The sequence below is a fragment of the Sciurus vulgaris genome (genome assembly GCF_902686455.1).
Source record: "Sciurus vulgaris genome assembly, chromosome: 6".
Taxonomy (NCBI): Eukaryota; Metazoa; Chordata; class Mammalia; order Rodentia; family Sciuridae; genus Sciurus; species Sciurus vulgaris.
The window spans coordinates 25,498,486-25,524,544 of record NC_136466.1 but is presented as its reverse complement, the minus strand read 5'-3'; the positions used below and the strand labels follow the sequence as shown (position 1 = coordinate 25,524,544).

The 26,059-nt window shown below is 47.0% G+C and overlaps 1 protein-coding gene across 3 annotated transcripts in view; it reads left to right on the top strand.

Annotated features, from left to right (window-relative positions):
• GALNT10 (polypeptide N-acetylgalactosaminyltransferase 10) overlaps positions 1 to 26,059 on the top strand; it is a 222,184-nt gene that overhangs the window by 162,541 nt on the left and 33,584 nt on the right. For 2 of the 3 annotated variants that reach the window (XR_013764815.1, XM_079145960.1), the window contains exons 5-6: positions 15,162 to 15,347; positions 22,024 to 22,207. Coding sequence is in view for 2 of the 3 variants with exons in the window: in XM_079145960.1 (XP_079002086.1) it covers positions 15,162 to 15,347; positions 22,024 to 22,207 (370 nt within the window). In the remaining variant the exon portion in view is untranslated. The remainder of the gene's footprint in view (positions 1 to 15,161; positions 15,348 to 22,023; positions 22,208 to 26,059) is intronic. The other variant, XM_079145961.1, reaches the window with a different exon arrangement.

Here is a 26,059-nt window from a genome sequence, read left to right as displayed (position 1 = left end):
TAGGCCCTTCCCCTCAGCTCTGCAGTGGCCTCTCTGTGCTCCAGCAGCTGAGACAATAGACCCATAGATGCCAAAAGCTGATAACACATTTTCCTGGCAGCTCTTAGGGTGATAGGAGAGAAGTAAAATATGCTCTCTGGAGTCTTTGGCTGAATGAAATTGGCTGTCTGGGAGGAATGACTTTCTCCACCTGTTGGTGTTCCAGAGGTCTCAGATCAACGGAAAACAGTTCTCATAATGACCTACTGAGGCAGCAATGCAGTGACAGTCCTGTTTATAGAACTGAACCCTGCATACATGTCTGTGCATCTGAGAAGCTTGATAATAATAGCAGCAGCAGCAGCAGCACTGGAGTGTCGTCCAAGGAGCACTCACCTTGGATGGGCCACAGCAGAGGATCGCCTATCCCAGGATCAAGGGTGTCATCTTCTAACACTGTAGGTCCAGGAGCCCTAGGCCAGGGTTTTCCTCATTATAGGAAAGTCATGAAAGCAGTTTACAGCATCGTCAAGCCCAGATGTTAACAGAAAAGGAATGCAGAGGATAGAATAGAAAGCACATCCCAGGGCTTTTATATTTTAGTAATATATGTGTGTGTACATCTGTATGAATGGCATTTCAGGTCGCAATGTAAAATGTACTTCTTATGGGTTGTAGTCAAAAAGTTTGAAAGTCACTCTTCCCAGATGTGTAGAATGAGAAACTGTAGACTGCCCAGGCAGCCTCCTAAAACCAGCTCCCGGGGACTCGTAGGGCTGGGCGTAAGCACCCTTGCAGGGAACCTGTCCGGAGTGCAGTCACTCCTCAGATCTTTCTGAGGAGGTGAGGGAAGGCACGTGAGGAGGGAGGCGAGGGGAAAGCCAGGCCGGGTGGTGACCACTGGTTCTGAGGGCCAAGTTGGGAGACAGGAGGAGGATGACAGGTGTGATAGTTTTTTATTGCTATGACAAAATACCTGGAAAAAATAACTTAAAGGAAGAAAGATTTATTTTGGCTTATAGCTTCAGAGTTTTCAGTCCTTGGTCGGCTGGCTGCATTGTTTCTGGGCCTGTGATGAGAAGTACATCATGGTGGAAGGGCATGGCAGAACAAAGCTGCTCACCTCATGGCAGCTGGGAAGCAGGAGGGAGTGTGAAAGGTGTCAGGGACAAAGTATAGTCCCCAAGGGCACACCCGCAAGGACCCACTCCCTTCAATTAGGTCTCACCTCCTACTGTTTCCACCACCTCCACTCAGCTATGAATCCATCGATGGATTAATCCATGGGTGAGGTTGGAGCTCTCATTATCCAGTCACTTCCCAAAAACCTCACCTCTGAGCATTACTGCACTGGGGACCAAGCCTTCAGTACATGAGGTTCAGGGGGACAGTCCAGACCCAGACCATAACAGGAGGCATCCAAGCCAGCACCCATCCCTCTCAGGTTTACTGGGGTCGGGGAGGGCAGCAAATGTCTTGGATGACTTGAAGAACTTCAGTTTTCCCATTATTCTAGCAGGAAGCTTGGGGTTCTCTTTTTAATCATTTCAAGATCCTAATGGGATCAAGTTGGCCTCGTTTCTTTCTCTCAGCCCACTTTCTGCATTGTTTCATCCATGGTTCCCAAACCTCATCAAGCATGAGCATCACTTGGCAGGCTCATTAAAATCCAGATCAGTGGGCCTATCTGATTCAGAAGGTCCAGGCTGAGACCGAAGAACTGGCGTTTTCAGTAAGTGCCCAGGTAACACTGATGCATCTGGTCTGGAATGAGGCTTAGGAAACCTCCACATTAGATCAGCAGAGAAGAATGTGCCCAGCATAGCTCCTGGCACACACAGGAGCTCAGGCGATGCTTCCTTGTTAAACTGAACTGAACTCTCCCTAGCAGGAGTACCTTTGCAGAGCAAGAAAGGGCTGGTTTTCCAAAGCCACATCGAAAGTGTCCCTTATGCTTAAGGTATCTTCTGAGCAGACCCATGTCTATGGAGAACGAAGAAGGTCTTCTAGCTGAACTCTGAGGCTTCCTTCAACTCTGCCACTCCCTGAAATTCTTCCTTGGATTTGCAGAAAGAATAGGATCTTTGCTGAAGGGCCAGTCTGCTTCCCTGTCCACACAGTAAACAAGGCATTAATCCCTGAGACTTTCACTGGCCAGCACTCATCCTGATGCATCTAGCTTTCCCTCCCCACCTCTCTCTTGAATTTTCCTGCTATTTATATTTACCTGTCTGTAAGCTTTTCAAGCAAGTGAAAACCCTGGTCAACCCAGAGGCTTGGGACTTGGGGACTGGAAACTTGGTCCCTGCCAAGCAGAGTGGAGCAACCAGGGGCATAGAGGGGGTGCAACTGCATGGTTAATAACACCAGCTTTGTAAGCACCCGGTCACTTCCCAACTGTCTGCATGTAGCTTTGCATAGAACTTTTCTGAGCCTCAGTTTCCCTCTAAGACAAGAGTGTGATCAGCACCTACCTCCTGGAGTTCTGGGAATGAAATGAGAGGATGACACAGAGCTAGGTTCACCATATGCCCTTAAAAAAATCACCACAATGACATTGGTAATGAAAATGAGGTTTCATGGCATCTTGAAAATTTTTCCTTTGCCTGGAAAATACCTGATGTCACAACAGGACAAAGGGAGGTGCTTTCAATTACCATGGGCCTTCCCCTTCCTCCAAAGGAATTATTGGCACCTTAGAAATTACTGTCTAAGACTTACAGGTGAGTAAATCCATCCCAGGAAGCAGATGAGCAAGATACTTTAATGGCCAAAAATCCAGTGGAGCCAAGACATGACAAGGCCCAGAACACCTCCAGGTCCCAGGAGTCAGCCCCAGCATGGCCGGGCACACCACAGCAGCCTTTGCATTGTTAGACCCACCATCCAGGAGGCCAGAGACCCAGCCCAGGAGCAATGCTGATTTATCTGGGCTGCAACCTGCTCCACACTTGCCAACTGCTCCATCTTCTTAAGGTCTGCCCTGCCAGAGCGCAGGACACACGGGGCTCCTCGCAGGTGTTTCTGCCAGGCTCAGTCAGTGGCATCAGAGGTTGAAACTCATATATTGCACCTAGAATTAATTGATGGCCAGGGTAGTAAAGATTCCTGAAGAGCCAAACTGGATTCGAGTCCTGCCCTTGGCAGGTAGCTTGCTGGCTATGGGACAGAAACGTCTTCTTGCTTGACTTCTCTCATCTCAAAGTAATGGACTGAGACCTGCTTCCCCATGGGGTTTGTGTAAAATCAGACACAACAATGCAGGAGAACTCAGCAGTGACTCAGAGCAGCCCCTGGGGTAGTCCAGGCACGAGGGTACCTGGTGAGCCAAGCAACCACAAATTGCCCTCCTGGAGATTGGAATTTAGTGACCAAAACAGAGTGAGAAATTGCACAAAGGTGTTTTAGAGATCTGAGCTGGATGCCCCGGGGGACAAGTTCCAGGCCTCTGTGATGGGCTGAGGTGGGCCCTTGCTCTGGTCCAGGAGGTCAGGAAGTTCTTCGAGAAGTTGAAGTTTGAGCTGAGATCTGACGATGTGCAAAAGTGAGCTACAGGGAAATATGTGGAGGGGTTTGGGATCTCAGACAATCCAGGCAGAAGGGCTGGCATAGGCAGAGACCCTAAGGCTGAAGGCAACATCATGGGGTCTTTGAAAGAAGATGTTGGGGAAGGGGTCAGTGGGGCAGGAAGTGAGCAAGATGAAGTTAGAGAAGAGGCAGAGACTGACTATGCACAGCCTTTTCATCCCTGGAAAGGACTGGACCTTCCAAGCCACGGGAGGGTTTTAAATGGGGGAGTGGAAGGGCGATAGGATGCGGTTTACTTCTCTTTTTAGAGACCACCCAAACTGCTGCGTGCAGTTATGCAGACTAGACTGAAGAGGGGCCATACACTGCAGGGATCCAGGCAACAGATAGCTGTAATCATATCCCGCCATGTCGCTGCTGCAAGCCATGTGTGAAGCTGGCCTCTACCACGTTGGAGTCCTCGGACTGCTGCGCAGAGCTACATGCTGGGTGGCTTAAAGTGACAGAAGGGACCCAAAGAAATGCTCAGTGTCTGAGGCAATGGATATGCCAGTTACCCTGATCTGACCATTACACACCGTATACAGGTTTTGAAGTATCACACGGTACCTCATGAATATGTACAATTACTATGTGCCAATTAAAAACAAAAACATGCTTCTAAAATTAAAAAAAGAAGCTTAGTGCTGGGGAAGAAAAAAGAAGCAGAAGTTACTTCTGTCACTGTTCTGGAACCTAGAAAACCAAAATCTAAGTGTTCTGTTCTCTGCAAACTCTAGAGGAGGCTCTTCCCTTGTCTGCTCCTAGCCTCTGGTGTCGCTGGCAACTTTGGCATCCTGCTACTTGTAGACACATCAGTGTCTGCCTCCACTGTCACATGATGTTCTGTCTGTCCAAACTTCTCCCTTACTGAAGTACCCCAGTCATTGGATCCATGCCCTCCCTGATCCAGGATGACTGTGTCATAATCAGATGACATCCCCAAGACCCTGTTTCCAAATGAGGTCACCTCCACAAGTGTCGGGAGTTAGGACTTGAGCATATCATTTTAGAGAACAAAACGCAGCCCGAAGCAGCTTTTCTGACTGCAACCACTGACCCAGCCTCCGAGTCCTAAGAGCCCCTGAGAAGAGAGAGCAAACCAGGGAGGGAGAGCTCAGGACAGCATGTCAGGGAGGCGGGCGGGTGCAGGTCTCTGCTCTTGACTTGGTGGAGACCCGTTCTTCCATGGGCCTCAGTTTCCTCTCCAGTAATGCCAGACTGATGGCGCCTGCCCCCATCCTCCTTGTGTTGGCTTTGGGGGATTCCAGTGAAATAACCGAGTATTTCCTGAGAAGATACTCGGTGCCCAGCAGTGAGATTATTGAGAGAGGGACAAGAGCTAAACCAGTTCACATTGCCACATCCCTCTGCCTTAAAACCCCCTTGGCTTTTCTCTTACAAGTACAGCCTCCATTAGCTTCAGCGCTATTCCAGGGGCACAGGCAAAGGTGAACTAGACCCAGCAGTGATCATTTCTGAAGCTGAAGTGACAGGCCCCTGGGGTTCATTACTCTACTTTTCAAGTATGTTTGAAATGATTCTTAATTTTAAAACAATGTTTAGCAAAGCAAATAAAACTACTCTCTGGAGCTAGATTGCCTGAGTTTTAATCCAAGATCTGCCCTTTTGGAAAGTTACTTAACTTCTCTGTGCCCCAGTTTCCCTATCAGTAAAAGGGGGATACTAGTCAGTGACCTGCCTCTTAAGAGTATTTGTAAAGCCAGATATGGTGGCACTCTCCTGTAATCCCTGCTGCTCTGGAGACTGGAGGATCACAAAGTCCAGGCCAGCCAGGGCAACTTAGCCAGACCCTGTCTCAAAATAAAATTTCAAAAAGGCTGAGAGTGTGTGCCTCAGTGGTAGAGCACCCCTGGGCTCAATCCCGAGTACTGAAGAAAAGACAGAGAATCAGTAGAGATTAAGTCAGTAGATGTACAGTCCCCGGGTTAGTGGTATGGATACGTAATAGACAAAGATCGGGCATTATTTCCAGAAACTGGACACCAAAGAATGAGTTTCCGCAGGGAAGTCACAGCCGTGAGCTTCCCAGACTTAGACCCGGGTCTGGAGAGCTTTCGAGTCATACCTGCTACTTGGAACCTGAGTTTGGGTTTTGAGAAGATCCTAAAACAAAGATCTGAATGCAGACAGTTCATTTGGGAAGAGCTGTCAGGAAGCAACAGCAAAAGCAGGAGAGTGAGAACGGAAGGGAGGTGGCCTCCAGGATGCCGTGAGTGGCCCCAACACCACTGGCCACGCCCCTCCCACTGGATTCCGGGAGCCCTCGGAGAGCCTGCGCTCAGGGTGGACCCGAGCGAGGGCGACAGAGCAGCGGGCTTCTCCGCAGCGCAGCAGTCATGTGGCGCAGAGAGCCTCATGGGAGAGGGACGGGTGTGGACAGGTGGAAGGCAGACAGGTAGCCATGGGGGAACTAGTGCTGAGGGCGCTGGGGACACCCCGCGCCTGTGCGGCAGAATCCTCTGTGCGCTCTCTTAAAGTGCTCATCTCACACCCGCGAGAATCCTGGCCCGTGTGGTGTCTCACCACCTACAGAATCGGCTCCATCGCTGTCGGGGAAGGCCCTGACTCTTCACTAAATCAGGGATAATTAAGGCAAAAGCTCTTCTGAATTGTTTTGCGATCAGAGCAGCGCCTGGGACGGGGATGGTGGCATTAGGGCAGCCACCCCCCTGCTACATCAGGCAGACTTCTCAGTCCTGGTACTTTGATGGGGAGCCAGGCTAGAGCCTCAGAATCTTTCTTAACACAACTTTAGCCGTCTGTTACACTCCCATTCAGTGAAGCCAGTTCGCCTTACCTGCCCCAGGGTTTATGAAACTGGGGGAAATCCTGAACCCCGAACTGGATGGAGATCTAACATGTCCCAGTCTTGCTCTATGATTCTAGCTAAGACATTTAACTTCTCTAGACCTCCCCACTTCTCTCTGGGTAGAATGAAGGGACCCACCAAAGTGAGGCAGAGATGGGGTTAGGCAGGTAGGAAGAGCCTGCTCTTTACAGTCAAGCAGTGAGTTAAACAGGTTACATCACCACTTTGAGCCTCAGTATCTTCTTCTGTAAATGGGGTCATTAAATACAGTCTTTTGTGTTATTGTAAGTGTCAAAGATAATGGATATGAAGGGAAGCTCCATATGTGAGCAGGAGCTCCCTGTAATTGTCATCATCATGATCATCATCTACTTCATTTAAAGCCCCTTTTGGCTCTAAGATTCTATGACCTTATGTAATGCCCTCAACCCAAGAGTCTTCTCTTGGGTGGGAAAATAAGGCCGCAGTCCTGACTCTGTGTAAATGCACCTTCTAATACGGACAGGAGGAGGATAATGGCCCTAAGTAATCACTCCAACTTTAGCACAAGCTGTCAGAGGTCCTAATTGGCCGCCGTGTAATGACAGCAGCCATCTGCGATGGCGGTGATTTAGTGTTGGGGCTCTGCCCTGGCGGGGCCCTGGATAATCGGAGCTGGACGGTGATATTTCTTTTCTGAGGGGAGTAGCGTGTGGTACAGGAGGTCATTTCATTCTCGTTTTAATGACCTACCAGTTGAACCTAACCAAAAAGAAGCGGTGGTCCCCGGCAGTGACTATGGATTTTTTCTTTTTCTAAAGACAGCGTTGCTACCTGAACAGCGGCGTATCTGGAGCCTGGTCATGCCTCTTGCTGACTTGTCTCATTGCCCAAGAAGGTCTCTTTGGGGAAGATTTAGTCCCTCAATTAGGGCAAATTGATTTCTGCTTTCTACAAAGTCACTGTTCTAAAGAGAAGTGGGAGAGGGCGAGGGAAGCCATATTAATCTTCGTGTGCAAGCAAGGAGAGAGCTGGAGTGTTCCTGGCCTCCTCCACTCTGGTCGCGTGTGTGTAGATAACCTTTTCTCTGCACGTATTTTAATCACTCCACCCCACAAGATGCCAAGTTTCCGGAAGGGCAAACCAGAGTGGCTGGAGCAGCATCTCCCAGGGCACCCCGGATGATTTCCAGTGGTCCAGAGACTTTAGATCAGTACCCCCGGGTCATGGGAAAGCGTTCTCTTTCCCATTCTCTTTCATTTCTTCTCATCACCTCACATGGAGAGTCTCCAGTGGTTTCCCACATCTTCCTTCTTGACAGGCTGAGCAGACCTGGAGCTCACAATCAGGAAGACTGGAGTATCTGGCAAAAACCTAAGACCGTTATTTTATTTTTAGTTGTTGGGGATTTTTATTTATTAGCTCTGGGCTATCAATGATACCAGTTTTTCATTTGTGGTAAGTGTTTAAAGTTTCCTTTTTAAAATAAATTGAATTTAACAAAATTTAATTTTAAAAATGAATTGATTTTTAAGAAACTACTAAAAATTGTAATAAAGTAGAAGGAAGTGACAAAAATCATGACAGTAGTATTTGAGGGCCAGAGGTTGAGGAAAGCATCTATTTTCTATAGAGGAGCCAGCAATTCGCTGTCTGTGTGGCCATGAGCAAGGTTCTTGGTTTCTCTGAGCCTTAGTTTTGTCATCCGTCCCATGGGAGACTGTCAAATACAGAGAGCATGGTTGTATGAGCCAAGGGGGATGAAATACGTGAAGCCTCTTTGCAGATCATGTGTCTTCCCAGCAAAAATGATTCATTTTTCTAAGGGGCTAGAAAAAGAAAATGTCCAACCAGGAGACCCTAACTTGAAATACAGCTCACTATTAACTACATGCCAGTGGTGGTCCCTTTGCTTCTTTTTGCCTCAACTTTCTGAATGTGGCTTCCAGATCTGGCTGTGCATCAGAATCACCTGTGGGCCAAGTAGAACTAACACTGCCAGATGCCACCCTGGGTCTGCCAATCACACCTGCCTGCAATTGTGCCCTGGTGGTTGGAGTGAAGAGCTGCCCCCGGGGGTGATTTGGCCACATCTGCTGATTTAGAGGACCCTTCCAAGCTCTAACTCCTGATTGAGCCTAGTTCCAAGCAGAATCTGGGGCTCAGTTTAGGGGAAGTGATCACCCCAGGGGTTGGCAGAGCGGAAAGCCCAGCAGCTCTGGTCACATGCCTCTGGGGCTTCTGCAAAACCATCTGGTCCAAAGCCCCAACTCAGAGACAACTCTGAGACCCAGAGGAGGTAAATGATGGGCTCACTCCGCTGGAGGTGGGCGCCCAGCCCAGTATCCTGGTTCTTAATCAATAAAACTTCCACAGCACTCACCTTCCACAGCTGAGAGAGAATGTGTTGGACCAGTTATTTCTTGTTTTTTTGTTTGTTTGTTTGTTTTTGTTTGTTTGTTTGTTTGTTTGTTTTAGTTTTGGTTTTTGAGGCAAATGTTGCAAACAGAGGTCCTGAGAATAAAGTTCCACAAGGTTTAACAAATGTACACCTGGAAGATCAACACCCCAATCAAGAGTGAACACAGTTCACCCCAGTAAGCTCCCTGGTGCCTCCTTCTGTTCCATCCCCACGCCCCAAGGGCAAAGAATTAATTCTGTCGTCATAGATGGGTTTGGCTGTGAATGAGCTTCAAATAAGTGCAGTCATACACAGAGTTCTTTTGTGTATGAGTCTGGCTTCTTGGTTCAACATCATAACTTTGCAATTCACACGTGTGGTTGGATGTATCCGCGATGTGTTGTGTTATTGAGTGGTGAGCTATTGTGTGACTATATGCACTGTCCCTTCTATTGATGGATTTGCAGGCCATTTCTAGTTTGAGGCTATTACAAATAAAGCTACTCACTTTCTGCAGGTGTAGATCTCTATTTCTCTTAGAGCAGGTTGTGCACGTAGGACAGCTGGGTATCTAGCTCTGTAAGAAGCGTTCAAACAGCTCCCCACAGTGGTGGCCCACTACACCCTCCAGCAGTGAGCGGGACTGCTGATGGATCTACCTCTGCCCCAGCTGCTGCTGTTCCTGTTTTTAATTGAGCCATTCCAGTAAGTGTGCGTTAAGTGGTGTCTCCTGCTGCTAATTTGCATTTCCCTGGTGACAAGTGAATTGAATGCCTTTTTAAAAGGCTTATTGGCCATTTGTGTATCAATTTATTTGTGAAATGACTTTTCAGGTGTTTTGCCCATTGTTAATTTGGTTGTCTTTTTATTACTGACTTTGTAGGAATTCTTTATATATACTGGATACATGGCTTTTGTCAGCTGTGTGTGTCACAACGATTCCTCAGCCTGTGACCTGCCCTGTCACATCCTTATCGTTGTCTTGTATTGAGCAAGTTTTTGGAGAGCAAGTTCTGAATTTTAATCAAGTTAGGTTGATCAATTTTTTTCCTGCCCCAAATTCACCAAAGTATTCTCCTGTGCCTTCTTCAGGAGCCCTCAGCTCTTATGCTTCAGTTATGGCCCATCTGAAATTACTTTCTGTGTATGGTTATGAGGTAGGAACCGAGGCTCATTTTTGTCCATACCTTTATCCAGTTGTTCTGGTGTAAGTTGTTGGAACCTCTTTATTTCCTCATTGAAGTACCTCGATGCCTTTGTCACTAGATGGGGGTTCACTTCCAACCTCTGCTCTGCTCTGTCCACCTCTGTTCACTCTCAGCAGCTACCACACTATTCTGATTATCTTAGTTATAATTTGTTTTGAAATTACGGTGGGTCCTCAACCTTTGTTCTCTTTCAAGATTATTTTGATTCTTCTAGGTCCTTTATGTGCCCAGATAAACCTTAGAGAACAATACTCACCCCAGGGAGCTCCCTCATGCCCACTTCTATCAATTTCAGAAGGTCACTATGATTTTATTTGGGCTGCACTGAATCTATAGATTAGTTTGAAGAAAAACTGACTCTTCACAATAGGGAGTCTTCCAATCTATAAACATGACATCCCTCCATTTATTTAGGTTGGCCTATCTATGAGGCTACCATAAATGCTATTTTTATTCAGCTTTCTGTTTGGTTATTGCTGTTATATAGAAATACAATTTTTTTAGAACTTTATACTTATTGAGGTATATAATTTACATATCATAAAAACCATCTAGTTTTGGTCTGCAGCTCAGTATATTTTTCAATAAATGTAGTTGTGGAATTATCACTATAATCCACTTTTTAAATATTTCTGTCACTCCAAAAAGTTCCTCAGTGCCTGTTTGCAGTCAGACCCCAACCACAACCCAGCTCCATGTAGCCACTGATCTGTCTCTGTAGCTTTGCCTTTCTAGAAATTTCATGTAAATTGAATTATATAACATCAAGTCTTTTTTTATGGTGCTAGGGATTGAACCCAGGGTTGCTGTACCACTGAGCTAAATTCCTAGCCCTTTTTAATTCTGAGATAGTCTTGCCAAGTTTCTGAGGTTGGCCTCAAACTTGCCATCCTCCTGCCTCAGCCTCCCAAGTTGCTGGGATTATAGGCATGCACCACCACACCTGGCTTACAATAGCTAGTCTTATCTCTCTGGCTTCTGTAACCTAGAATAATATTTTTGAGAGTCACCCATATTGTTACATTAGCTCACTCCTTTTTGTATTGCTGATAGTATTCCATTTATTATTCCATTTATTACATTTTCTTTATTCACCAGTTGATAGACATTTGGGTGGTTTCTAATTTGAGGCTATTATAAATATTGCTGCTGGAAACATTGGTGTGCAAGTGTTTGTTTGTGAGCACATGTGTGTTCATCTCTCTGAGGTTTATTCCTAGAGAGGAGTTGCTGGTCATGTGGTAACTCTGTGTTTAACTGTTTGAGGAAGTTCCAGACTACTTTCCAGAGTGGCTGCACCATTTCACATTCCCATCAGCAGTGTGTGAGTGCTCTGGTTTCTCACACCCTTGTCAACACTTGTTATTGTCTGACTGTGATTATAGCCCTCTTGCTGGCATGGAGTGGTATTTACTGTGGTTTTAATTTGCATCTCCCTGATAACTAATGCTGTCATGCATCTTTTTATGTTCTTCTTGGCCATTTTGCAGTGTGTTTGGAAAAAAACACAATCTTTTTCCCACTTTTTAAACTGAGGTAAAATACACATAACACACAATTAGTCATCTTAAAGATACAATTCAATGGCATTTAGTATATTCAAAGTGTTATACAACCATCACCTCTATCTGGTTCCAAAATATTACTCCAAAAGGAAACCCATTAATAGCCACTGCTCCTTCCCCTGATCGCGACCCTGGCAATCACTAATTTACTTTCTATCTTTGTGCATTCAGCTATTCTGTAATTTCATTTTTGGATTACTCAAAATTCGACCTTCAAATTTGGGGGGTATATACTTAGAAGTGGAGTTGTGGAATCATATGGTAATTCTATTGTTAACATCCTCAAGAACCACTACATTTTTTTCTAAAAGCATTTTGCCGGCTTTTTAAGTGGGTTGTTTCTTTTCATTACTGAGTGATCTCAGTTCTGTGTTCTGCATGTGTGCATCCTTTATCAGACACATGATTTGCATGTGTTTCCTTCCATTCTGTAGGTTTCTCATCACTTTCTTTTTTTCATTTATTTTGATTCATTGTACACAAATGGGGTACAACTTGTTTCTCTGGTTGTACACAAAGTAGAGTCGCACCATTTGTGTGATCATACATGTACATAGGGTAATGGTGTTTGTCTCATTCTGTTATTTTTCCTCCCCCCACCTCCTCCCCACCCCTCTTTTTCCTCTATACCATCCCTCCTTCCTCCATTCTTGCCTCCCTCCCACCGCCCATTATGTATCATCATCCACTTATTCTCATCACTTTCTTAATAATGTCCTTTGATGCATAAAAAATGTTTAGTGTGTAATTTATTTTTTTCTTTTGTGCTTAGGCAATTCGTGTCCTAAGACACAGTTGTCTAGTCCAAGGTGATGAAGGTTTACCCCTGTGTTTCCTCAAACTTTTATGGGTTTAACTCTTACATATAGGCCTTTTATCTCTTTTGAGTTGATTGCATAGTAGGTAAAGAAGGGATCCAACTTTATTATTATCGTATTTTTCTTTGCAGTGCTGGGGATCAAGCCCAGGGCCTGTGCATGCTGGGCAAGGCTCCACCATTGAGCTCCACCCTCAGCCCCTGACTTGATTCTTCTGCATGTAGAAATCGAGTAGTACCAGCACCATTTGTTGAAAAGACTCTTCTTTCCCCCATTCAATGGGTTTAGCAAAATCAGTCAATCCTAAATCTGAGGGTTGTATTTCTGGATTCTCAGTTCTGTTCTATTGACTTATATTGTCTTCCTGCCATTATCACGCTGTCTTAATTACTGTAGTTTTGCAGCATGTTTTAAAATCAAGAAATGTGAGTCTTCTGACTGTTTTGCTCTTCCGAATCCCTTGCATTGCCACATAAATTTTAGGATCAGTTTGTTAATTATTAGTCTCTGTAAAGAAGTTGACCATGATTATAACAGCATTAAATCTATTTATCCATTCTGGAGATATACCTTCTTAACAATTTCTGATCCATGAACAAGGGATAGCTTTCCATTTATTTTGGTGTTTAACTTCTTTCAACAATGTTCTATTTTTTAGAGTAGCATTTTGCAGTTTGTGTGTGTGTGTGTGTGTGTGTGTGTGTGTGGTACTGGGGACCAAATCCAGAGCCTCCTCCATGCTAAACAGTCTCTCAACCAGGCAGCTATATCCCCAACCCCATTTTGCACTTCTTTTGTTACAATGTATTTGATAGTTTTACCATTTTAATTGCATTTTCCAGTTGTTCTTTATTTGCTGGTATATAGAAGTTCAACTGAGTTTGAAATATTGACCTGTATTCTAAAGTCCTGTAAAGTTTACCTGTTTGTTCTAGCTTCTTTGCAGATTTACAGGATTTTCTGTGTAATGATGTTACCTGCAGTTAAAGACACTCTTGCCTTTTTCTATCAGATCTTTATTTCCTTTATTTCATTTTTTTACCAGTTGCCCTGGCTAGAAATTCTAATAGTGTTGAATAAAAATTGTGAGTGCACAAGGCCTTTCTCCTGATCCTAGGGGGAAAACCACTAATGATGTAAGCTAGAGAGGTTGTTTTGGTTTGGGATTGTTTGTGTGTTTGTTTTGGTCATACTAGAATTTTCATAAAGGGTTCTAACCCTGATTAAAATCCAAGGCACCAATATTAAGGCTGAGACTTTAAGTATAAAGGGACTATCTTTGATATTTATTCCAAACAACTTCTCCAGATATGGGTCAGATCCAACCCACAGGAAAATAAGCAAAAAAGGAAAATGTTGTCATATGTAATAAGAACAAGTAGGAGTCTGTCTGCTTCAGGTACTGGGCATCTGAGGAATGGAAATGTCATCAAGATGATGTCTCTGTTACAGGACTGGGACCTTCTGGGAAACTGAGGAGCGTGAAGACCCCTTTCAATACCCAGTTCTTGCCATCAAGTCAGAATATTTCAGACACATCACTCAGAGTACAGGCATGAATCTACTAGAAGGGCCAGGAAAGTGGAAAAGGGAACACTCTCAAGGGAGAGCGTCAGTCCTCTCAAAGAAGAGAGGGACAGGGTGCCTCTCCTGCTTTCCAGTTTTATTGGGGGGCCCAGGGAAGTTTCCAGAGAGCCCCACTCAGATCCAGCTCTTGATTTTTCATTGACTGCAGGATAACATCAGACTTTATATCCCCACTGCCACGACCACTGTGGGTCACTTTGGCCCATGCTTGACAGGTTCTGATTGGAACCTGTTCTTACAGATTTTATGGTTAAGGCGAATTATCCTTATTTCCCTGAGTTCCAGGATCTGTTCTGTGTAAAGGTTGCAAAAGTCCCCACCCGACCCGCTTCAGGGTAACTTGTGTTCTTATCAGCATTTCAGGGCCTCCGTTTCTCCTGCAGCTAGCAGGAGTTTGCTGAGGAGTGGAACAAATTCTGCAGAGCTAGGTAGGCAGGGCTGCAGGTAAAGGGTTCTTAAAACCTTTTTAAGCACATGGGGCAGCACAGCTGGGCCCAGTTTACAGCATTATTCCCTGAACCTCGTGTTCCCACCTCGCATCGGTCTGTCCCCCATCAGCTCCATCTCTCCACGCGTTCTTTCCGTACTATCCTTAGACTCAGATCATCCCCACACACCGCTCATCGCCTCGTCTTGCTAAAGACGTCAGCAGCTCGAGACTATGGCCGACCGGCTTAGCAACTCTAGCAAAAAGACAGTGTCATTTTTCAATAGTTCTGAAAAACATTCTCGAGACTCATTACTTGGACCAGCTCAGGTCACATGGCCATCCCTGAACCAACCACTGTGGCCAAGGGGATGGAATGCCCTGACTGGTCAGGCCCAAGCCACATGCTCCTCCCCCTGGGAACTAGGGGGCGGGATCGGCCCCACCCAAGTCGGTGAACTTGAGAAGGGAGGGGCAGTTTCCTAAGGAACAGTCAAAAGTATTGTTATTAGAAAATAAGGGAAGAAGTCCCAGCCAGGCTTGAGTCACAGACGCCTGTGCCCTGGTACAGAAGACCTGTGTTCCAGGTCTGGCGCTCTCACTAGACGCTGTGAGCCTGTTTCCCCATTTGCAGTCTGCGTGTGATGATGTCTGCCCTTCTTGGCCCTATCTGAAAGGTTCAATGAGGAGGTGTTCTAGAAAGCTCTGTCTAAAGGGGTAAGGGTCGTTGCCACACAGGTAAGAGGAGCACAGAAGGCCGATGATCTGAGCCCTCTCGCCCTCCCTCTCCCTCACAGAGCACCTGAAGAAGCCACTGGAGGACTACATGGCCCTTTTCCCCAGCGTGAGGATTCTCCGAACCAAGAAACGTGAAGGCCTGATAAGGACCCGCATGCTGGGGGCCTCGGCGGCAACTGGGGACGTCATCACCTTCTTGGACTCACACTGTGAAGCCAATGTCAACTGGCTGCCCCCCTTGCTCGGTAAGGGGGATGGAGGAGCCTGGAGTGAGGGAGCTGCCGGCCCCGGTCCACTGCCAGTGTCCCCTTGTCCATGTGAAAACACCCAGCAGACACCAGGCCCTTAAGTAACTCAAAGGGACCTTAAAAAGCCATTCAGTCCTTTCCCTTCATTTCACAGAGAGGGGAGCTGAGACTCGGAGAGGGAGCGTGTCTAGTGTCTAGTGTCATGACTGCTTCTCTCCCATCACTTTAAATTTTGTTAGAAGGCAAGCCAAGGGATCCCCTGTTAAGACCTAAATTATAAGGAGCCATCTTTATGTCAAATTAGAATAGTGACCATTCACCGTGCCAGGCAGGTGAGAAGCACGACTAATCCTCACAAAGCCAGGCCAGGCTGGAGTAGCCCCTTCTTGAGGGTAAGGAGGCTGAAGTTCAGAGGTACTGAGTGACTGGCTGTGCCGTGGGCTACCGTGTCCAAGTCCCCATCTGTCTGGCTGTTCTTTTGCACAGTTCTGCCCTGCCTCCTGAGTTCATTTTCTCTCTACTAGGAGTTCCTAGTAGGTGCCAGGATAGGGCTGTAGACAGAGGGCAGTGTGAGCCAGGAGCTGTCCTCCATAGAAGAGACCTGAGGTCTGGGAGCTGGGTTTGGCTGCCTCACCGCCGACTGGAGACCAGGCAGTGAGCTCGGGCTGACAGCAGGACGTGGAAGAAGTAGTGGAGGAGAGTGGGAGGCAGGTGAGGGCCGGGGCCAGGCTGCAGCAGCCTGGGAGGAGCTACCAACCCAGAGAAAAAGTGCGCTCCTCAGGAGTGGCCCAGCCAGGCCTCCCCAGAGTGCAGAGGCAGTGCGACAGAGGCGGAGGGCGACCACTGCGAGTGTCAGAGCCACCTGGAAGGGCTCTTAAGACAGCAGTGAGCCATCCTGGGGTTCTGACTGGGTGGTCCAGGGTGGGGCCTGACGAGGGCATTTCTAAGGCTCCTGGGTGACGCTGTGCTGCTGGCACCAGACCAGGCTTGAGGCTACCAAATGCCACCTTTCAGGGTCAAGGAGCAAAATCTAGACCCACATCATTGAGCAGGACAATCCAGCAGATTGATCCCTCACACAGATCGGCAGGGGCTTCAGTGCTAGATGATGTGCCTCTGAGACCCTGGGTCCAGAATCCCATGGGGTCAGGAAAAAGATACAAGCCAGGATTTCTAGTAAACTGTTTATGTAATTAAACTAGGAGACCATCCGCATCTGCCTCTCATCACTGAACGAGGGTGAAAAAGTAAAAAGCTTCGCCATAAACGGCCTAATTGATGGTCCTGAAGGAGCAGCCCATTTGTAGGGTCATTCTGTGGCTCATAAAGACAATGAGTGGTGGGGCACAAGCCGAGCTGTGGTCTAAATAGCCCTTAACTCTGTTTCTATGGAAATGTATGAGGGCCATTTTCATAATCTGCAGACGTGCGTGCAAGAACACCCCCCCTCTTTTTCTTCCCTAATAGAAATGTGAACCGGTAGTGTCGGTTTAAAGTCTCTCCCTCTAATACCGGCAGCTGACAGAGCACAGCGTGGCTTTTGTCTGTGAAGCCATTAGCACCGCATGCATGGCTCACTGTCTTCCTGAGAGATTAGACACATCCAAGCCCCGAAGGTTAACCCCCTCCGGGAAGTCGCTGTGGGTCACCCTCTCCTCCCCCTTCCCGTTCTCTCCATCATCGTTGTCATCATCATCATGGCGCTGATGGCCCCTTGGCATTTTAGGCCACATCCACATTTAAACTTGCCTGCCACGAGTACAGCAGGCAGGCTAGGCATTATTATCCACTGTTTGCAAATGAGGAAATTGAAGGGCAAAGAGAATGAAGGAACTGCTCAGTCTCCCAACCCCTGCTTCTGGGCATCTCTCGGTCACCCCGTCACAGACTGTCGGCCAAGTGCTGATGGTGCTGGAGGCTGTGCTGAGCATCCTGGCTCCAGTGTTTGCTCGGTCTCCTCAAAGACCCCCATGAGATAGGTGACATCTTCCTCCATTTTGTTGACAAGGAAACCGAGGCTCAGATGCATCAAAAATCCTCATCCAAGGTAATACTGCTAATGGGCACAAAACAGGATTTGTTTTTTTAATTGCATCTTTTTAGTTGCACATAACAGTAGAATTCATTTTGATATAATTGTACAAGCATGGAATATGTCTTATTCTAGTTAAGACCCCATTCTTATGGATGTATATGGTAGTGGGATTCACTATGATGTATTCATATAAGTACACAGGAAAATTATTTCTGATTCATTCCACTGTCTTTCCTTTTCCTATTCCTCCTCCCTTCCCTTCATTCCCCTTTGTCTAATCTACTGAATATCTGTTCTTCCCCTCTCCCCACTCATTAGCTTCCATATGTGAGGAAAGACATTGACCTTAAGTTTTGGGGGGACTGCCTTATTTCACTTAGCATAACCCAGAGACTTCTGGGTCCATCCATTTACCTACAAATGTCATAAAGTCATTCTTCTTTATGACTGAGTAATATTCCATTGTGTGTACCATAGTTTATCCATTCATCTGCTGAAGGGCATCTCGGTTGGATCCATAGGTTAGCTCTTGTGTATTGAGCTTCTTTAAACATTGATGTGGCTGCATCCCTATAGTATGCTGATTTTAAATCTTTTGGATATAAACCAAGGAGTGGAAATAAATAAACAAACTGAGGAGTGGGGTAGTTGGGTCAAATAGTGATTCCATTCCTAGTTTTCTGAGGAATCTCCATACTGCTTTCCAATGTGGTTGTAACAATTTGCAGTCCCCAACAATGTATGAATGAATGTACCTTTTTCCCCACATCCTCACCAGCATTTATTGTTACTTGTATTCTTGACCATCACCATTCTGACTAGAGCGAGATGAAATCTCAGTGTAGTTTTAATTTGCATTTCTCTAATTGCTAGAGATGTTGAACAAATTTTTAATACATTTGTTGACTTTGTATTTCTTCTTCTGAGAAGTGTTTGTTCAGTTTTTTGTTGTTGTTGTTGTTCATCTAGTGATTTCATTATTTATTTCTTTATACTAAGTTTTTTGAGTTCTTTACCTATCCTGGAAATTAATGCTGTATCTGAGGTACAGATGACAAAGATTTTCTCCCATTCTGTGGGCTCTCTCTTCATGTTCTTGATTGTTTCCTTTGCTGTGAAGAAGCTTTTTAGTCTGATGTCATCCCATTTATTGATTACTGATTTTACTTCTTGTGCTTTAGAAGTCTTGTTAAGGAATTCAGTTCCTGAGCCGATATGTTAGTGTTGGACCTATATTTTCTTCAAGTGGGTGCAGTGTTTCTGGTCTAATTTCTAGGTCTTTGGTCCACTTTGAGTTGAGTTTTGTGCAGGGTGAGAGACAGGGGTTAAATTTCATTCTACTACATATGGATTTCCAGTTTTCCCAGCACCATGTGTTAAAGAGGCTTTTTCTCCAATGTATGTTTTCGTCACCTTTACCAAGTATGGTAGCTGTATTTTTGTGGGTTTGTCTCTCTGTCTTCTATTCTGTTCCATTGGTCTTCTTGACTGTTCTGGTTTCAATACCATGCTGTTTTTGTTACTGTTGCTCTGTAGTATAATTTAAGGTCAGGTATTATGATGCCTCCTGCTTCACTTTTCTCACTAAGGATTGCTTTGGCTATTCTGGGTCTCTTATTTTTCAAGATAAATTTCATGACTGCTTTTTCTATTTCTATTAAGAATGACATTGAAATTTTGGTGGAAATTGCATTGAATCTATATAGTATTTTTTGGTAGGATGGCCATTTTGACAATATTAATTCTGCCTATCCAAGAACATGGGAGGCCTTTCCATCTTCTAAGGACCCCCTCTGTTCTTTCTTTAGTATTCTGTAGTTTTCATTGTAGAGGTCCTTTATCTCTTTTGTTAGATTGATTCCTGAGTATTTTTTTAGGCTATTTTTGAATGGGATGGTTTTCCTAATTTCTCTTTCAGCTGATTTGTCATTGAATATAGAAATGCAGTTGATTTCTGGGTGTTAAATTTGTATACTGCTACTTTGCTGAATTTATTTATAAGTTTTAGAAGTTTTCTGGTGGAGATTTTTGGGTCTTCTAAATATAGGATCTTGGCAAACAGAGTTCTTCTTTTCCTATTTGTATCCCTGTAATTTCTTTCTTTTGCCTAATTGCTCTGGCTAGGGTTTCAAGGACTGTGTTGAATAGAAGTGGTGAAAGTGGGCATCCCTGTCTTGTTTCTGTTTTTAGAGGGAATGCTTTCAATATTTCTCCATTTAGAATGATGTTAGCCTTGGATTTGCCATAATAGTTTTTTGATTTTTGAAATTGTTCTATTTAGTTGTACATGACAGAAAAATACATTTATACCTTTTGATACATCATATACAAATGGAGTATAATCTCTCATTTTTCTGATTGTACATATTGTAGGATCTCATTGGTCATGCAGTCACATGTGTACATGAGGTAATAGTATATGTGCATGAGGTAGTTTTTACAATGTTTAGGTATGTTCCTTCTATATCTAGTTTTTGTTTTGGTTTTGAGGGGTGTGTGTGTGTGTGTGTGGTGCTGGGGATTGAACCCAGGGCCTTGTGCTTGTGAGGCAAGCGCTCTACCAACTGAGCTACATCCCCAGTCCCTATACGTAGTTTTTCTAGTGCTTTAAACATGAATGGATGCTGTGTACAAAGCAGGATTTAAACCTGGTCATTCCCTTGGCAGGTGAGCATAATGCACAGAATGTGACCTTCTGAGGTCCTTGGCTTGATGCCACCCACAGTCAGTCAGCAGCCAGTGGGGTGCTGTGTCCTCAACCCCAACTCCCCTTGGACACAAAATATCCTGAATGGCCATGAGTAATTAAGAAAGGAGGCCCTTCTCTAGATTTTTCCCTGGATCAGTTTTTTAAGGATTAAAAAGTTTTTTGAGGATTAAAAATCCTCAGGGAGGGGCCTGAGGCTGCGGCTCAGTGTAGAGTGCTTGCCTAGCATGTCTAACACTCTGGGTTTGGTTCCCCGGCACTAACCACAAGAGACAGGGAGGGAGAGAAAATCTCCAGAGAGCAGAGCCAAGCCAACCCCAAATTCTAAATGGGATGCAGGTAGGCATGGGGACTTTTTTAAACATACCCTGGGTATATCTGGCCCTCCATCCTTGGAGGTACAGCTGCCAAAAACAGTATTTCTCAAACTTTTTTTTTAAATATTATTTTTAGTTGTTGATGGACCTTTATTTTATTCATTTATTTAATGCAGTGCTGAGAACTGAACCCAATGCCTTACACATGTGAGGCAAGTGCTCTACCACACAGCCACAACCCCAGCCCTCAAACATTTTTATAACCATGTGTCACAGTTAGAAACACATTGGACATCTCAGTCCAATACAAAATTGCACAGGGTCACACAGTAGAGCTGAAACACATTTCCTGAATTTTTTTTTATACTGGGGATTGAACCTAGGGATGCTTAACCACTGAGCCACATCCCCAGCCCTTTTTATCTTTTATTTTGAGACAGGGTCTTGCTAAGTTGCCTAGGGTCTTGCTAAATTGCGGAGGCTGACTTAAACTTGTACCCTCCTGCCTGAGCCTCCTGAGTTGCTGAGTTTACAGGCACGTGCTACTGAGCCCAGCATATTTCCTGAAATAATTCCATCTATCACGGCATTCCTTAGCACCTGGAATGCAGTCCAATAATCAGTATTCATTTCTGTTCATTATAAACACACACACACACAGGCACACACACAATTGATTTCATGCTTCACCTATGAATTGATTGTGTCTTCAGTTTTGAAAAAGACAAAAATGCTGCTTTCCTCTCCTGGGAGAAAAATGTACAGTAGCTTGATGAAACGTGGGCCCTGGCTGCTGTCGGCCTGCTCTGGCCCCGCAGCGCTCCACAGTGCAAGTCTTGAATTTGACTTGTGGCCCAAAGCCCACTTGGCCCTCCTGGCAGATCATCCCTGACAGTTGACTGACACCCCTTGGCTCGTCAGGTCTGTCTGGCAGGAGGAACGGTGAAGGGCAGAGAAGTCAAAGCCGGAACTCTGATGGTAGGTTAGGCGGAGAATAACTCAGAGAGAATCAGTTTCTTCCAGGCTTGAAAGGGACCATAAAGCTACCTGGGTCAAGGCCCTCGTTTGCAAACTTAAATGGTCTAAATGTAGCATGCCTTGGGGGCGCCATGACTTGCAGGGACTGTCCTTCACACTTCCGTAGTTCTGCCTGAGCTGAGCTGGCTTGAGGAGGGCCATTTGCTGCCGACTGCAGCCAGGAGCACCAGTGCACTGTCAGGGGCAGATGGTCTGCCACGAGGCGCAGGCCAAGCCTGGCTGCTTTGGGCCACGAGGTGAGAGCAGACTTAGAATGGGAGCCTGGCCGTCCAGAACAGGGGTCCTCCCAGAAGGAAGTCAGTCTCTTTCCACAGCAGCAGAGCCTCTTCCCCAGTCCATAGAGGAGAACGTTGGGCCTTGGAGATGCCATTGGTGACCCTGTTGTGGGTGGCAAGTCCGAAAGGAGATTCGTGGTCCCTCTTGCCGAAAGCCCACGCTGTCCCTTCCTCTCTGTGTTCTCAAACTCAAACGGTCAGAGACATCACCCGGGAACGTGTAAAACCGGAGACTAAGCAGCAGAGTAGGAAAGGCACTTCGCTCCTGCCTCAACTAACGGGCGTCTCTTGACTTTTTCAGACCGCATCGCTCGAAACCGCAAGACCATCGTGTGCCCAATGATCGATGTGATCGACCACGATGACTTTCGATACGAGACGCAGGCAGGGGATGCCATGCGGGGTGCCTTTGACTGGGAGATGTACTACAAGCGGATCCCTATCCCTCCAGAACTGCAGAAGCCTGACCCCAGTGACCCATTTGAGTAAGTACGATTGACCCGTGCTTATCCCAGTGGTTGACCCCAAGGCTGCTTCTCAACACACACACCGCTCAGGCTCACCACCCTCCCAGGAGCTACCAAGTGTCAGACATCCCAACCAGAAGGATCCCCCACTCCCAGCATGTCACAGAGCCCAGCTCAGGACTACCAAGCTGGTCACCTCCACCTTGGCCGCCTCTGTGGACTTTGCCAGGGCTGCCAGCAGGGGTGCGTAGAGTCGCTCACGCTCTCTCCTTCTCAGGCCTGTTCCCAGCTGTCATCATCATCGTCATCGTCCCCGGGTGCCAGGCAGAGTGCTGAGCAGGGTGCTCCCTGACCCCACGTAACCCCTGCATTCACAGGTGGTAAACATTTGTATCCTTAGTTTCCAAACAGGGGCACCATGGTCTAAGTAACTTGCTCAGATCCCACAGCCATTAAGTGGCAGAGGCTAGAGCAAGTGCCGGTCTGTGGGCCCCTGGAGCCAGTTTTCTGTTAGACCCCCTTGGAAATGTCAGGGCAGTAGCAGCCTGTCCCACCAGGGGTTCGGGGTGTGGACTGGACTCAGCAGCCTGGAGTGTGGGAGCTGGAGGGAGCCTTGGATGAGGAGCTCCACCCCGCCAGATGAGGGCCCGAGGCCCAGGAGAGGGAGCTGGCCTGGGGCGCACATGGGTGAGAACTGAGCCGCTCCTCCCTGGCACCCCAGCTCTTCAGCAGGAGGTTGGCCGTCTTTGCAGCTGCGTCAAGCTCCCCTGGCTGACCTGCCAAAGGTTTAGGGAAGATCTTTGGGCATGAAGCCAGGGGCCAGCCTCCCTTACCGTATTACTTTCCTGAGTCACTGTGATACATCACTGCAAACCTAGTGGCTAAACCGACAATTGAAGTTCTGGTGGTCAGAAATCTCCCTGGGCCGAATCCGGGTTTCAGCAGGGCTGTGATCCTTCCAGAGGCTCTGGGGGAGGGTCATTTCCCTGCCTTCCCAGCCTCAGAGGCTGCACACAGTCCTTGGATCACGCCCTCCCTGTCCTCAGAGCCAGAAGCACAGCATCTTCACATCTGTTTCCCTCCCTGCCGCCCCTCCTTCATCCTCCCTGTCTCCTCCCCCTCCTTCATCCTCCCTGTCTTCACCCCTCCTTCTTCCTCCCTGTCTTCTCCCCTCCTTCATCCTCCCTGTTTTCTCCCCCTCCTTCACCCTCCCTGTCTTCTCCCCCTCCTTCATCCTCCCTGTCTCCTCCCCTCCTTCATCCTCCCTGTCTTCACCCCTCCTTCATCCTCCCTGTCTCCTCCCCTCCTTCATCCTCCCTGTCTTCACCCCTCCTTCATCCTCCCTGTCTTCTCCCCCTCCTTCATCCTCCCTGTCTTCTCCCCCTCCTTCATCCTCCCTGTCTTCACCCCTCCTTCATCCTCCCTGTCTTCTCCCCCTCCTTCATCCTCCCTGTCTTCACCCCCTCCTTCATCCTCCCTGTCTTCACCCCCTCCTTCATCCTCCCTGTCTTCTCCCCCTCCTTCATCCTCCCTGTCTTCACCCCTCCTTCATCCTCCCTGTCTTCTCCCCCTCCTTCATGCTCCCTGTCTTCACCCGCTCCTTCATCCTCTCGTCTCCTTCTCTGACCCTGACTCTCCTCCTACCCTTGATATGCCCTTGTGATGACCCTGATCCCAGGTGATTGCATGGGGCCCACCAGGATCCTCTCCCATCTCAGGACCCTTAACCTGAGTCACATCTACAGTCTCTTTTTCCACAGAAGGTTACGTCTGCCCAGGCATGCCCAGGGGCACACCTGCCTTGCCACATTCGGACCCCAGTTTCTCTGCCTTGCTCTCCCCATCTGAGAAAGGGGGTTGTTGGTGGCTCGGCCATCTTCACAGGCACAGTGCATTCCAGAGTTCCTGATGGGAGCCCCAGCAAAGGCTCAGAGGTCAGAACAGCAGGCTTCTTTGTGGAAATGGCAGGTGCCAGGTGATGGAGCACCACGAACCAGGAGCTGATTCCATGTGCTTCCTCAGTGGGTCTGACCTCCTTCACCTTAAACATGCTCGCCGCCATTAGCTCCTTCCTAGCCAGAGATGTGGTTTAGCCAAGAGGCATCATGCAGTCAGCGCCAGCCTCCACGCACTCCGAGTCAATCCTCGGTTGACCTGCGTTCCTAGGGAATGAGACCAACAGCAGAAGTAACTAACATTTGGCCTGAGGTGGCAAAGCAATTCCAACTGACATTATTGTGAACAGTCCTTATAATAGCATCCTTGGTAGAGGTAGCATTGTCCCCATTTGACCACTGAGACCCTGTGATTCAGAGGGGAAATGAGATTTGCCCAAGTTGACATAGTATCAGAGGCTGAGGTCCGAATGGGCAGTCCCAGAAAATGGAATGTTCAGGATAACCAAAGGTAGTAAGAGCCCCCATTATTATTATTATAGGAAACTTTGTCCTAAACAGACTGATAGGCCCCTCATCCCTGCTACCATGAGTTCACATCATGCAGCTGGCAAGCAACAGGGCCTGACTAATGTCCTCTAGGGCCTCAGTCTCCTCCTCTGGACATTGGAGCAGTGCCTCTCAACCCTGGCTGCATGTTGGCATCACCTAGGGAACTTGTTAAAATGCCCAGGCCGCCCTCATTCTGGAGTGGGGTACAGGCATCACTGTTTGTTAAAGCTCCTGAGTCACTGATGTGGCAGGTTAGAGAGCCACTGGCCCAGATGCTCTCTGAGGGCTCTCCATCCTTCGTGTCCGTGGGTTTGCTCAGGAGCCTTCTTCTGAACTGCACTTGGACGGAACCCCAGAGCGCAGTCCCGAGAGGAATCTGGTCATCTGCATACCTCCCCATGGTGCCAGCAAGTGGAAGGTCCACAGGCACGGCGGCGGCATAACTGGTGAAAGACTCGGGCTTCCTGGCAGACCCCAATTTGAATCACAGCTCATCCACCTACTAGCCGCATGCCTGTGGGCAGCTATGTAGCATTCCTGAATTTCAAATTTCTCCATCTGAGGAGGAGGCTAGTAGCAGAGCTTTGTGGGAGCTGGAGATAATGCCAGTAAAGTGAGTGGCAAGCGCTAGACACTCAGAATTGTTGTTATTATTATTGCTGAACAGGCAGGAAATGGAGCAGGCCAGGAGGAAAAGCTTCCCTCCCGAGGCAAAGCCTGGAGCATCCAAAATGCCTTGAGGCTAATCTCCTTCCTTCCGCACACTGCCTTGGCCTCTGTCACTAGCTCCAGTCCAGGCTGGTTTCCAAGCGCAGTCTTGGGTCTGATTTCCTGTGAAGCCCAAAGTCAGAAACAGTCTCTGCCTGTCCAGGCTGTACGTTTACTCTCCAGCCAAGCAACCCAAAACCCCACAGCCTTCAGAAGACAGGGGAATGGACACAAAGGACACCTTCTGTTCCTGCCGCACTGGATACTTTTAGAAATGTACTCGCAGTGTGAGACAGGAAGTGGGCTGTCCCTCCATGGTGTGGGGAGGGGATCAGACTGCAAGAGGTTCCATCGCTCTGTCCAATATACATATATCATTTTAAATTTCCTAGTAGCCACATTTAAGACAAAACAAAGATAAAGAAAAGGGCATGTGAGAAACCCTGGTTCCATCCCCAGCACCACGAAAATGAAAAAAAAAAAAAAAAAAAAAAGCAAAATAAATTTGAGAAATATAGTTTATTTAAACCAGTATATTTGAAGTATTATTTTAACCTGCAAGTCATGCTAAAATGACTGACAAGTTCTGTATCTTGTCTCCATACCTGGAAATTCCATGGGTGACTTACACTCACAGCACATCTCAATTCAGACCACATTCCAAGTGCTCAGTCACCTGCGGCCAGTGGCTGCTGACCTGGGCAGCAACAGGTTT